A 15,451-nucleotide genomic window follows, 5' to 3' on the forward strand; every position below is an offset into this window, starting at 1 on the left:
ACATTGACAACAGAGAAAAATTCGGGATTCTACAGAATAGTCTGTGATCCGACATGAAATCCAGAGCTAACTGAGAAGTTCTGGTGGGTCCTGAAAGCTGGTAAGCACAGAACTCCTCAGCACAGATTACACCAGATACAAGTTTTCCATCTTTTATGTACTCCAGCTCACAGAGAGGCAAATACTAGACAAATCTTTAACACTATCATACTGATATATATAGCAGAAAAACAAATCTTCTGGAATTGGTGGTATGCCAAAATACAATAAAAGTACAAGAAAAATGTTACAAGATGTATATCGCCTTCATAGACCTCACCATGGCGCTGTAAGCCCTGACAGCCTGAGAAGATTCTTCAGAAGTCTGCATATCTGCCCAAATTCCTAGCCATCATCCAGTAAATGAATGCAACAGAACAGGGTCAATAAAACAGTGATGGCTTTCTTTGTCATTAAGTAATAAAAAAGAGGGCTATGTGCCCATTTGCATTCTTCTGACAGTTTTCTTCAATGTGATGCTGGAAGAAGTAACCTTATAACTCAAAGACAACCTAACAGCTCGTCCATGAACTACCGTTTGTGGACATTTCAGTCCTGAGGGATTATACTCGGAGCAGAGCTTTCCAACTTCACAATCACCCTAAGGAAAACATGAAATTATGCACCTGCCAGTGCTGTGGTAGAACTGCAAACCACCCAAAAATTAGCCATTGAGGGAACAAAGTTGAGTGGTTCACATTACCTGGACAGCTTTACTTCAGTGACTTAAGATACAGGTACTGTAGAAGTAGGTACTGAAGTTATACTTTTTGTCGTGTATGGTGCATTCTTCACTTATTGTTATCATCCTGAGCATCAGCTGCAAGAACTGGTCAGCAATGTGGAGAAACAAGCCAATGTCAGCAGCTGAGAAACCAGTCTTTGGGGAATCCAGATGTGTTGGGCATGAAATGTAAAGTGGATGGCCAACTGCTGTCTTCCTAAGATTATTCTAAAAAACTCCTATAAGCACTCACTGAATGTCTAATTGCGCTTGACCTCTATTCTTGAAAAATACAAGCAGCAGTGACCCCTGGTGACAGTATGTGCAAAGCCTCTTTTCAAAGCCATTACAGAACCAGACTAGAAGAGAAGCTGGAATTAACCAGCTCTCTTTGTCTGTAGCCAACAATATAAGTGTAGTCACTGCTGTCCAACTTCCTGTGCTGCCTTCTCAACTCGGAATCTTTAGCCATTAGCAAGCCTTCAGTCAGCAGGGACATTTACTTTCATAACAGCTTTTCTGTTTGAGTTTCGTTGGACATTGGCATACTTTCAGTATTTTATTTGTAAATGTGGAATTTGTTGTGTCTGTGTCTGGAATGTAAATGTATAATGTTAACTTGAATGTGAAACTTAATTATGTCACTTAATTGTCACTTAATTATGACCAGCTATTGGTTACATACCTTAGTTAAGGTTCCAAGCAAGGAGACGGAAGTCTTTACAATTGTAAGGATTTTAATTATGCTTCAGGCAGTGGCTGGAAAAATATTCCAATTTTGAGGATCTTTCTGCTTTTGGAACAGCTGCTGTTCAAAGACTGTGTAGTCTTGACAGAAATTCAAATCCTTGAATTTCTGTCAAAACCATGATAGTGGCCTAAGGTGTTTTCAAAACCCCTTTCAAACTCTTGTGAACTGCCACACCAACTGAATTGAAAATTGGCAGACTTCAACAACAGCCAAAGACTTGATTTGATTTTAATTTTTATGCTGACTGCAGGTCGTAAAGTTGTGTGAAATATGGCCCATTAAGCAAACTAATTCTGCTCAAACACTGAGGGGTCTGTTAACTCCAAGTTTTCAAGGTGTCAGTCTGGTGTCAACACGATGAATATCATAGACTGCAGATGGCCACCTGGCTGCTCTTTTTATTTCATTATTGATACGTGTTTTGTAGTAATACTGTAGTTCCTGCTGTTAAAAATGCACTTGCCCGATTCCTTCCAAATATGGTTAAATATCTCTCTGGGAAGAATACCATTATTATCTGATGCACTTCCGTTCCCGAGTATGTTGAGATGCCTCTGCACATTGGAAGACATTTTGTTCTGACACTTCAAGGTGTTTCTGTCTTGGCAGCATGGCACTCAATGATATGAAAGTGATCAGATTTCATTAATGTGTAGAGCTGCTTAGAATTCTCACCTAAAAATCTGTTGTAATAAATTTTCCACCTATAGCACATCTTCAGATGGGAGCTGTTATGCAAAAGGCACATGTTAAGGACTAATTGATCAGTTAATTCCAGATGTAGTCGTTTCTGGTGACAACACAGTTAACATGGTGATATGGGACCCCCTGGATATACCAGTGTTGACAGACCACCAATTGTTTATAGAGTTCAAACTGCCATTACACTGACTGACATTACACAGGTTTTCATTACACCTACTGTAGATCTGCCTCAGAACTGCATCCCACAGGCTGCAGAAATATTGCATATGTCCAGACCAAGTCACCATGTGCTTGGTGCTTGGTGAAACACTACGTGATGTTAAGTGTTCTACAAAAGCTGTTTAGCCAATTAACTTTGACAAGCTTGAATTAAGTTTGACAGGTGTCATTCTAATGACACTGCAATGACAGTATAGTGAAAGTCCCTGTCAACCACATTTTCTTTCACCTGTTAATACATATCTACATTGATCTTTCTTAAAAATGTCTCCCCAACTGCTATTTTTTTTCTCAAGATTCTGACTGTCACTGCTTTAGATTCCTGTATGTGACTTCAGACTTGCATTTTGCATATTGCAACCCACAGTTTTAACACCCACAATGATTCATCGCACACTCTGCAAAACACTCCCTGCTAACTACTCTCCAGAAATCGTTTGGCCAATCAGCTGTAAACATAAGATAAGATCACTTTATTGGCCATATACAATTTCTTATATGAGAAATTTGTCTTTTCACATACCCCAGCCTGCTCTCCATGAGACACACAGACAGGGAGAGAAGCTTGGGGTCAGAGTGCAGGGTCAGCCATTTATACGGCTGGAGCAGTCGGTGTTAAGGGCCTTGCTCAGGGGCCCAACAGAGTAGGATTCCTCTGCTGGTTGCGAGATACGAACTGGCAACCTTCCAGCCACAGGCACAGAGCCACCGCACCGTCCCCATGATAGGTATCATTCTAGCTTTCCCTTAATGTACTTGCAGTCCACTCTCTCTGTCAAGGTAGTGGGTATGGATGCCGGTTATAGTGGGGAAAATGCTCCCTTGAGTAATGAGGGAAAAGTGTCCTGGAAATGAAGTGCTTCATAAAATCTTAGATTTAGGTTGCTCTGTATGATGTCTGCAGTTTCACTATTGTGCAGTTACAGAAGAAAACACATCTCCCATCAAATGATCAAACATAAAATGGAAAAGCTGCCTTGAAAAATAACTGGAAGAAATAACCTTTTGGTAAACTACATATTAATGACTGTTCTACTAAATGTTTAACACTGAAAAGTTACAATCTTTAACTGCTGTTACACTTAGTGATTTTTTTCCCTCAAGTATTCCATTAAAATGAATAACTTTATAAGTGCTATACTCTCAAGATACAGTACACTATACAGGCCTTTACTGTAAATCAACAGAAGAAAATGAAAACTGTCAACAACAGATTACTGACTATATGATTGTATTTGGAAATTGTGTTTTTTTTCATGTAAGTGCAATCGTTTATCTGGACTTCTCTACTAAAGTTTTGGACATTTTTTTAAACTTTCCATTGGATGCTGCTGTGCAGCCTGTGAATGAATACTTGCTTATATTAAGGCTAATTTGTCTATGTTGTGCAGATATTTGGAGTGAACTGCCTGGCAAACCCTGCTTGCCAGTTTACAGTCTCTGCTTGTTTTGGCAGTTTGAGTCTCCAGAAGCACAAAGGAACCCCTTGACATTTCCCACAGTATGGGATTGGTCACTGCAGTTTGATTGCAAAGCCCAGGATTTCTTCACTAACCCTCTTTATGTGGAGAAGCCAAAGCAAGAGAAAGCATCTAGGAAAACGCATCGCCCGAAGGTAAATGTTACAATAATGTGTCTTTTTCAGGAATCCAGTCAGACTGACTTAATGTAGTAGTGCGCCATAGGAGCATAACAGTGAAGTTCTGATTACATGTTTGTTAAGTCACTATTTTATTGCTTAGTGTTTGTAAAATGGTCCAGCTCAATTAAATTTTGGCAAGTTTGATCTAAATAAATAAGAATAATCTGCCCTTCTTCATTAAGTGTTTGTATCTCAAATCTTTAATATCTTTCACCAATATATTTGTCATTACTAAATACAGTATCTTGTACATATAGTATATATTTCTGACAGCTACACTTTAGTACATCTGTGGTTAGAAACTTAAAATTGCAGTGAAAATAAGCAGTAGTGCTAAACATTTTAATGAGTGTTATTTGGCTCAGTTCCTTTAGATTACTCTGTTTTTTCCTTTATTTTTCAAATAATGTTTAGTATACTGTAACACTTTGGAAGCTAAATGTTTATTTGCACCATGAGTGAGGGATTTTCAGACATTTTCCAAGTGTGGCAGACAGAGCATACGTTTCCCATTATACCTCCCCCCCCCCGAATCAGGAGGCACTCAAGCAAAACTGAAGATATAACCTTTACTTGTAAATTCAGGGAGGATAACTGTACTTTAGACTGATGCTGCAATCCTTTTACAGTCTCTCCAGCAGAGAAACAGAAGTCAGGCCCATTGTGTTGTTCTTGTCTGCAGTGTGATTCTTTAGGAACACTGTGCACTGTTCAGTCACCATCCTGACCACTGCTAATACCTTCTCTGTTCTCCAAATCAGAGACTCTAGTGTTCCTTGTTAAAACAGGAGTTGGAGAATCTGATCTACTCAGGAGAGCTAGCTATTGCCCAGCAGCACATAAAAGGCTCCTGATATCCTGCTGCTCTGCATACAGTATACTTCAATATTGTTAGTAGTAAGTAGTTAAGTTGTGTTTTGGAATGACAGGACTTTTCAGCCAGGGATTTTTAAATCCAGTTTAGGGAGTCTGCAGAAATAGGGAAACTACATCTCTACATCTCTAGATCTAGTAACTCTGCATCTGCTGTGACCATTTGAATTGGGCATTTGGTCTTTGTTTTGCTTGTGACATTTTATTAATAGTAGCACTATTTGGTTTGAATAGTTTTTATAACAGAATCTCTTCAGACAAGATTTGAAAGTATGTACTGGAACTCCAGACACCACTGGTGGACTTTAATTCCTTGCTTCTGATTATTAATTGCTTTGCTAATAACCCTGTCTGAGAAATTATGAGAAAATATTCCTGTGAATTTTTTGCACTCTGTTACTCCCTGGTGAGAAATAAAAACGAAATCTCAAAACATGCATTCATAGTGGTTGGATAACAAATGTATGAGCTCTTTAATTCTTTCTCCTTTTGCTTTTGCCTGTAAAGCACCAGAGACAACTGTCTTTGCCAGCTACGCCTTTCAAGTCCTCTCCAAGAAGAGGTTTCTTTAAAGAAGAAACTGACAGCCTGAAAAAGATACTGCTAGGAAAGAGGATCACCAAATGGATACATTCCCCTGAGGCATCTGCACTGACTGCCAGAGACTTCTACCAATCATGGCAGAGGAAGCCTCTTGACTACCATGGCCTCCTGCTCCCATGTCTCGATGGTCCTGCCATCAGAGTCTGGATGCAGAGATACCTGCGCTGGATTCCTGACTTGCAGATATTTGGAGGAGGCTCAGTATCCATCATGACCAAAATCTGGGATCTAGTAACCGAGATCCAGGTCCTGCGGGACGAGTTAGACTGGTGTACTTCTAACCTGCAATTCAGCAACCAGAAGAGAGAGGTGTGCCCTAAGTTTTCTGCCCGTATGTCCTCCTCTTTTCCATTTTTTTCTTCACACAACAGGTCCTTCAAGCCTGTCATTCCCACAAGCCTCCTCCAGAGCATGATGATTGGGGGGACCTTGGTTGATAAGGAGGATGAAGACACCGAGTTTTTAGGAGTTGTTTAGGATGAACATGTGAATCCTGCGTTATTCAACCATTGTGACAATCGCCAATCGACAAAAGGTTTTTATCTCTAAAAGGTGTTATCTATAGGAATTCTATGTACTGGATATGCAGTTTGTACCCTGCTGTACAGAAATGAGGTTTGTAACCACAGATGCAAGCATTAATATTTTAAATTCATAAAACAAAAAATCTTAATTTCTTGGCCTTCTTTGCTATACTTTTTCGGAAATAAATCTTTGTCTTGATTGTCAACTAAAAGATTTACCAAAAATGTGTCGGTAGAAAATTCAGATATTATTTTAGTAAAAATGGAAGTTCTCTAAGATCAGTAGAATCTTGTATAACAAGGGCTCTCAAACACTGCTCCTGCAGAGCCCCTATCCCAGCCAGTTTTATTGGTACTGTAGCCATTAAATCAGAAATATCTGAAGACCTGGAACAATTTAACTGTAATCTCTTTAAGAGATGGTTTTTACAGTAATTTCAGGACTATTTAAAACAAAAAAAGACCCTTAAGACCCTTGTTCCCTAGGGGTCTAAAGTTGCCTTAACAAATTCCTTGCTTAATTTATCAATAACCTACAAGTGTACCTCATCTTAAAAAACAGGTGATTTGGGGTGAGCTACCACCTGTTTGACCAGGATGTTATGATGTTATGACCAGGATAGAGACTCTTGCATTAAACCATTACACAATACTCCACAATCTCTTAACTGCAACACTTTTTTCAGTATACTTACTTCAAAGGCAATTTGAAGTCCATCCATCCATTTTCTAACTGCTTTGTCAAAATCAGGATCTTGAGGGAGCCTGAGCAACATCCTGGCAAGCAGCGAGAGCAAGGCAGGATACACCCTGGGTGGAAAGCCCATCCACCTCACAGACACAGACGTGCAGACACTCACACCAGGGCTAATTTTCCTAGAAGCCAATGAATATACCAGTATGTCTTTAGACTGTGAGAGGAAACCAGAGCACCAAGTGAAAACCCATGCGAATGGGGAGAGAACATAGAGATTCCTTGCAGACAGCACTCCAGGTCCAGAATTGAACCCTGGGCCCCAGTGCTGCAAGGCTGCAATGCTAACCTCTGTGCCACTGTGCTGCCCTGCAATTTGAAATGTTTTTTATAACTCTTGGAGATATTCAAGTGTTTTCTGGAGCTGACAATCAGGAAAGAAGAGAATTGACCAGCATGCTTCATTACTATTTAGTCACCTTTTTTAACTTTATATGAGTTCTGGTTTTACTTGGTTTTTACCTCCATTCTTTCATTAGAAGCAGATATGTTCTTGTCATGTAAGTGTGTAAAGCAAAAGCTGAGCCTAAGTCACATACATTGCAAAGCAGATAAATATATAACAGTGATTAAAAAAAATCTTCCTGAAACATTTTGGTTTTTTTTTTCTTTAAATGTAAACTTGCAGGGAAGAGGCGATCATTGTTACTTTGAAAGAAGTGGTCTAAGAAGAAATTAAACCATATCCACAAACTATTCCATACTTATTTATAATAATACGTATTTGTAATACTGAATGTAATACTACTGTATGTAGAGCAGTTTCAGGCAGCTGCAAGCAGATTAAATTGATGCATAAAATTTTCACCCTTTCCTAAAGTTGTTTTAAGTAAAATAAATGTCTTGACAAACTAGTCCAATCTGTGAGATTTCTTACTGTATAACATGGATCAAACAAGTATTTACAGTGCATTTAAATATTGTATAATACGGTTTTTGATCCTTAAGCTAAGGATCCTTTTTTGATCCTTAAGCTGATAAAGAAGCTTAATGTATTGAGAGTACTTTTTTATTTATATAAAGTGTGTTTTGATTTTCACATCTTTCTTGAATAAATATGAAAATAAATGTTAACATGGCTGTTGCATATATGAAATATTAATGTATATTTATGGGAGTTGAAAAAGAAGGAATAGAACAGACTTTCTCTTCTGCTCCCTTTCCAGTGAATGGAACTGGAATATAGTGGCTACCTTTTTTACATCCTGTAGTTCCTGTTGTGCCATCTACTGGTTGTTATTGTGAACTGCTAAAATTTAAAGTTAAAGGAGGTAACTTTGTTTAGGAGATTTTAACTGGTGTTCAAACTCAAACTTATATTGCATAAGGAGGTGTAAAGAAATTAATATTTGTACCATTTGTCTCCTTCTTCCAGCAAACTAAACATTTTGCACTGAATTGTTCCAAATAATGTCTGGTCATTCCATTGGGCGGAAAATGCCCTCTTAAGAATTGTTTTTATTTTTGTTGTTCATTGTTTCAAGTTCATTTTCATACTCCTCCAAATGTTTACGCTGAAATCTGCAATAAGACTTCAAATCCTCTGGGGCAAATGTTGTAAAAAAATACATTTATGGTGTAATGTTACTTTTTTCGTATGTAGTAGGAAACATGACTTCAGCAGGGAACCAAAGCTTAATGGCCATCTTACTGTCAAAACACTGTACCTACTACTTTAAGGAAAATTTCAGCTGTCTTTTACTACTGGAGGATGCAGCGACCTAATTACCAAGGTTGATGCACTTAATTGCGATGCACAATCAATATCTCTTTGAAGCTGTGGTGTCTTTTTAGCTGATTTTGTCTGTTACATATTTGTAATTTAATGATGTAGCCTTAATTCTTAGAGCACTGCAACAAAATGAGGATTAAATGTATTTGTTTGGCACTGGTATTATAACAAAGTAAGCTGTAACTCTACATTTTCTTATCGATCTTTTAATTTTATCTATCTTGTGCCCTGCTCTTCCCTGTCAGACAGTGACACATTGAAATTATTGTTTTATACTGTAAACAGGGATGCAATTAAATGTATTGAAATGTGATCTATATTGAGGAAAGTTACTTCAGGATATTGAAGGTGAGGGATATAATGTAACTTAAATTTTTATTGTAACCACCGATGTTGAATTTGCTGTTATTACATATTTCTGATCTTGAAATTAAAGTGAGAAACTGATATTTTTTCTGTTTCTGTGCATTTGAAACTTAAAAATCCTTTTTGTAATAAAATCTGACCAGTGATTACAGCTATTTTTTCTTTGTTCAGTTACTTTAAAATTTAAAGCATATATTTACATTTATTGTACTTTATTTGCAAATGGATTTATGTTTGTATAATGTGGCTTTCGTGAATGTTTTTAGAACATTGTAGGATAATTTTTGTAGAAATAAATATGTAAAGATTTAGTATTAAGAGAATACTCAGTTGCACTCTGAGTAATTATTGAGATCATTGTACAGTATGTAGTTTTATGTTATGTGGCTAAAAAATAGGGCTGAAATGTTGAAAATGTTTACAGTTACAGTTTCTTCATTATATTGAAAAACATAATGGAAATAGAAAGACCAATTAATTTTTCAGCAGGCTTGCATTAAAGAGTTGGTGTGGTGGCTCTGTGGCTAAGGATCTGTGCCTGTGGCTGGAAGATTGCCCATTCGTATCCCGCAGCCGGCAGAGGAATCCTACTCCATTGGGCCCCTGAGCAAGTCCCTTAACCCCAGCTGTTCCAGGGTGCCGTATAAATGGCTGACCCTGCGCTTTGACACCAAGCTTCTCTCCCTGTCTGTGTGTCTCATGGAGAGCAAGTTGGGGTATGCGAAAAGACAAATTCCTAATGCAAGAAATTGTATATGGCCAATGAAGTGATCTTATCTTAAAATTGATCATAGTTTTGATTTTCTGACAGCTAGTCCTTTGTTTTAAAACCTACCTTCTGGAAAGAGATCATGACTAGGGTATAACATGGTGTTGTTAAATATTTTCTTGTAGGGATAACTCCCGGTTTATAGTACTTTTTCAACACCATGGGGATAATATCCACTTCAAATGTTAATGGATCCTTCAGCCATATTTCCCTAGTGAACATAAAATTCATTTGATCTAATTTCCTTTGTAACACAAAACAAAGTCTTTTCCATTCATCCATTTTCTGACTGCTTCATCATATTCAGGGTTGAGGGGGGGAGTCGAAGCCTATCCTGGCAAGCAGTAGGCACAAGGAGGGGTACCCCTGAATAGGATGCTAGTCCATCACAAGGCACGCACAGATACAAACAGACTCACAGAAGGGCCGGATTTCCCAGACGCCAATTAACCTACAAGTATGTCTCTAGACTGTGGAAGGAAACTGAAGCACCCAGAGAAAAACAACACAATCATGGGGAGAACATACAAACTCCACACAGACAGCACCCCAGGTTGCGAATTGAACCCAGGGCCCCAGCACACCAAGACGGCAATGCTAACAACTGTGCCACCATACCAATTACGTTTTATGTTACTGTCAAATATTTCTAATCTAAACATCCCATTAGGAGTTTTTACCCCAGGCAGATGTTCTAATCTGCACGTTCTCTCTTAAACTGAAAACATGCTCTCTTGTTTGCAGGCCTCGGAAATAGTTTCTTGACAATACCTCTGCTATATTCTAAATACTTTCAGTTTATACCAAACTGTAACTGAGGATCCATTTAGTTTAATCCTTAAAACGGTCGGTTTGCTTCCTGTCTCTTAAGCATGTCCTCTCCATGTTATTTTTGTAGCTTAACTGAGTATACCTGCAATTAGACTTTACTTTCTAACAACCTGACACCTTGTAGCAATTCTTATGCTATACTCATCTGCTGAGTCTTCTCATGCATTTATTGCCTGTAATCTTGGAAGTAAGAATCCCGAAAACACTTTATGAAATTCTGATTTTAATATTTGTATTTTGTTTAGGTACAAATGATTTATAATTGCTGTTTGGTGCTTTTGCACCATAGTAATACTTGGTAAGACCACCTTGGGCAGCAATTACAGCTGTGAGTCTCTCTGGGTCTCTATCAGCATTGCACATCTTGACATTCTTCTTGGCAAAATTTCTCAACCGTTTGTGAACGGCAATGTTTAAGTCATTCCACAGATGCTCAATTGGATTGAGGTGTGGGCTTTGACTGGGCCACTCCAGGACATTAAACTTTTTGGTTTTAAGCCACTCCAGTGTGGCTTTTGCTGTATGTTTTGGGTCATTGTCCTGTTGGAAGACGAATCGTCTTCCAAGTCCCAGTGCTCTTGCGGATTGCAGCACGTTTTCCTCCAGGATTTTTCTGTACTTAGCTCCATCCGTTTTTCGTTCTGTCTTTATGAGCTTTCCAGTCCCTGCCACAGAGAAGCATCCCCAAAGCATGATGCTGCCACCACTATGCTTCACTGTAGGGATAGTGCTCTCAGTGTGATGTGCTGTGTTAGGTGTGCGCCAAACATAAAGATCAGTTTTGGTCTCATCAGACCATAGAATCTTCCTCCAAATTGTTGAGTCTCTCACATGCCTTTGGGCAAACTCCAGCCAAGATGTGATTAGTTTTTTTCAACAAAGGCTTTCTTCTTGCCACCCTTCCGTACAAGCCAGATTTATGAAGTGTGCGTGCTATTGTTGTCTCATGCACAGTTTTTCCCATCTCTGTCATGGAGGACTGTAACTCCTTTAGAGTTGCCTTAGGCCTCTTGGTGGCTTCCTTTACTGCAGCTCTTCTTGCCCAGACACTCAGTTTTGGAGGACGGCCAGGTCTGGGCAGATTCAGTTGTTCCATATTTTCTCACCTTTTTAATGATGGACTTCACTGTGCTTCGAGGTGCGTTCAATGCCTTGGAAATGTTCTTATATTCAGTATTTATTCTGAAATCATGTGAAATACCTCAACTGCACACAGGTGAACTTCAGTCAAGTAATTCTGTGACTTGGAGAAGAGAGTTGATTACTTCGGAGGTAATTTAGGTGTGTCAAACCAAGGGGGTGAATACTTATGCATTCAATTATTTGCTGTTTTTTAATTTTATTTAATTTAGTAAAATGTCTGGAGTACTTTGTGTTGTGTTGAGGAGTGGCAAAAATTCTCAGTTAAATACATCATGGTTCCATGCTGTAACAATAAAATTTGAAAAAGTCCAAGGGGGGTGCAGACTTTCTTTCTATAGGCACTGTTTATAAATTATTTTTCTAAATATTTATTCAGATTTACAATACTATAGCAGTCTCACAAATACAGTATGACTAGTTTAAAACTCATATGAACTAAATGACTAGTTTTAAACTAATCAAAGTTGGTTTCTCTTGCAAATAACAGCTTACAGCTTGAATTTAACTTTAACATTGACATTCAACAACAAGGACTATTTTTTAGATTATAATATATAATTTTTTTTAAAAGTAATACAATCATTTAAAACTGCGAGTTAAGAATGAATACATTTCAGCAGGTTGTACAGACTGGGAAGCAATAGTGCGAGTGCTTTTTTAAATGTCCTTTGGTTTATGGATCCTATTAGTTAATTGGTTATTGGTTTGACAGGAATCTGGCTGATGGATGATATGAAATCACTGGGTACTGCATCATTATGCTATATTCTAATGGTCTTAAAATTGGAATAGTTCTTTTGCTACAGATGATTTCAGAATGTTAAATTGCAAAGCTCTCGGGAGAGTAAATGATCTGCAACTATTCAATACAGTGGAATAGAGATAGTGAATCTAAATAGCTACAAGTCACGATTTTGTAGACTTGCTGTTTTATACGTGGTTGGACTAAGTGTTTTTTTTTAATTGATCAAACAGATTTATTTCATGTGTTCGTTTACTGTCGATTCCGATACATTCCTTGGTTTTGTGATACCCTGCAAATGAGTTAGGTGCTGTTTAAATGTGTAAGGATCAAAGCAGTTGTCTTTCTTTATGCATGACGTACTGCATCCTGCTACGTAGTTACTGTAATTGTAGTGTAAAGAACAGTCCTCCTCAACATGAACTTGAATTTCTGACAGTTATTTATTTATAGAAAATATTTGCATATTTTCTGACAGTGATTTCAACCACCAGATAATTACATTTGCATTTATTTTAGACCCAGTTTATATTTTAGTGCCTGCTTATTACATTATTACATCTGACAGATAGGTGCTCCCCTATGTGAGAGCCAAATAACCACACATGAGAGGATCAAAAGAATAGCATTGTAGATCTTCCTCTTCAGGCAAGTGTTTTTAAACATTAATCATTCAAAACATGTCCTCCAGGACATGAAATGTGTCTATGACATGAGAACCGAATAAGATTTCAAGATGAAAGAAGTACAGTAGTATGAAAGTGTTGTCTTCCACAACAACAAAAAGCCTAGGGTTGGCCAATATGTGACACAGAGGCAGGAGTTATGGATGTTGCCCTGGCTTATTTTTCATAGGAATAAAGATAATTTTATAGCCATTCTGTGAATGAAAGTCTTTCAGGAGAACTTCTTCAGTTTGGGAACTATTTCAATAGTGGTCCAAGTGTCCAGTTGGAAGAGCTACTTCTTTTTTGACTAAATCAGTGATCCTCACTCCTGGTTCTAGAAAGGCATAGGGTTTTCTATTTTTCCTTTCTTCTGAGCCCCTAATGACTCTATTTAATCAATAACTGACTTACTTTTTCTTAAATACAACTTTTTCCAAGTTTGTACTTACTGAAGGGTTCATGTCATCTATAAAACCTGCAGGTCTGAGAGTGAGAATCACTGGACCGAATGTCTTCTTGACCTTGCTGTCAGTGTAGGTATGTGGAACACGCTCTAACAAGGATGAGGGCTTTTCAGAAGAATCCATATCAAACACATCTCAGTCTGATGAGACTGAAAAATCACGAATGTAAACATTGCACACTAGTGGTTACAAGCAACTACCAAAACAACAGATCTTTGCTTATTAAAATTGAAAAGGTCAGTTATGGATTTGACATTAGGCTTGAAGAGATGTGGTTGTCAAGCTGCAATATTTTTAGTTGAAAAAAAGAAAATGTCAGTCTTCTCTTATATACAGTACAATGGTTTTATGGTTTATTCATTATTGCTAAAGTCTACATTCTATACAGAATCACACCAATTCTATATGGTATCCTTCACTGTAAGCACTATAAGAGTTGCTGTTTCCATACTCACGGGAAAACTGTAAATTTACTGTTAACACCATCGGAATTTACTGTTACCTACTGTACAGTACATGTATTTGTACTGTATAATAGTGCTAGCTTTCCTCAAAGACAGACAATACTTCTGACTTCCCTTCTATCCTGTTATGTTATGGTCTTCCAGTCATTTGTGACTATGGTGTTTATGAGCCCTGTGATCACACAGCAAGTATAAGTATTGGTCATTGTATTATTATTATTATTATTATTATTATACACGATTTTATATAGTGCATTAAAAAATATCATCTCAAAGCACTTTAAAGGAAAAGTAAGAAAATGAATGAAAATAAAATAAAATATAAATTTAGCTCAAAGAAATACAAGATTAGATTGTATTTTAGACATGTAGTAGAAGATCCAAAGAAGATTAGGAATGTAGCAGAAGATGCAAAGTTCAGGCACAGTCCACAATTAAATTAAAGTCTTTCTGAAGACGACGGTTTGGAGTCTGGATTTGAATGCGCTCATAGTAGGTGACTCTTGATATTCTTGGGGATAGAATTCCAGAGCGCTGGAGCCCTGTCTTCCATAAAGTGTAAGCGAGCTTTGAGGACAAACGGGAGACCAGAATCAAATGAACAAATGTTGTGAGATGCGGAGTAGGAAGATAAGGCAGATAGGTACTGAGGTGCCAGTGATGACTTGCGTGCAACCTGGTCAGGATTCTGGCTGCCAAATTCTGGACATACTGAAGTTTGTTTAGTGTGGATTTAGATATGCCAATGAGTAGGGCATTACAGTAATCCATTCTAGAAAAGATGGATGTGTTGATCAGCTTTTCAATTATAATCAGAGACCACATAGGATGTAGTCTGGCAATATTTTTGAGATGGAAGAATGATGTTTTTACAATATTTTGTATATTTGTGGGTCAAATGTCAGGCCTGGATCAAATTATCAACCCCAAATTCTTCAATGTAGATTGTACACTGCCATCCACAGAGAGGGTTACTGCACTGGCTTTACATAGATGATGGGAGGTACAGTACCATGTCCTCAGTCTTGCCACGGTTTAACTGAAAGAAATTTTGAGTCATCATAGATGCAATTAGGGAGCACAGAAACAGCTGCTTCAACTGTCAGGTTTAGTATGGCCATAGATTTGGGTATAACCAGCAGAGAAGTGATAATTCAGACCATGTTATTTTAATAACTGACCAAGTAGGAACGTGTAAATGCTGAATAGTAGAGGGCCGCAGTATTGATAAGATAAGATCACTTTATTGGCCACATACAGTTTCTTGTATTAGGAATTTGTCTTTTTTCACAAACCCCAACTTGCTCTCCATGAGACATATAGACAGGGAGAGAAGCTTGGGGTCAGTGCACAGGGTCAGCTATTTATACAGTGCCCACGGAGGAGTTGGGGTTAAGGGGGTTAAAATTGATCATCCTAGGGAAGGAAAATGAAATCT

General features: G+C 37.9%; 1 protein-coding gene across 1 annotated transcript in view; it reads left to right on the forward strand.

Moving 5' to 3' along the window:
- Positions 1–9,083, forward strand: part of mtmr12 (myotubularin related protein 12) — a 44,047-nt gene extending 34,964 nt beyond the window's left edge. Inside the window, exons 15-16 of the mRNA XM_088911795.1 lie at positions 3,895–4,053; positions 5,461–9,083. Of these exons, the coding sequence (XP_088767921.1) occupies positions 3,895–4,053; positions 5,461–6,033 (732 nt within the window). The 3' untranslated portion in view covers positions 6,034–9,083. The remainder of the gene's footprint in view (positions 1–3,894; positions 4,054–5,460) is intronic.
- Positions 9,084–15,451: the final 6,368 nt, after the last annotated feature.

Source organism: Atractosteus spatula, chromosome 3, assembly GCF_055471065.1.
Source record: "Atractosteus spatula isolate fAtrSpa1 chromosome 3, fAtrSpa1.hap1, whole genome shotgun sequence".
Taxonomy (NCBI): domain Eukaryota; kingdom Metazoa; phylum Chordata; class Actinopteri; order Semionotiformes; family Lepisosteidae; genus Atractosteus; species Atractosteus spatula.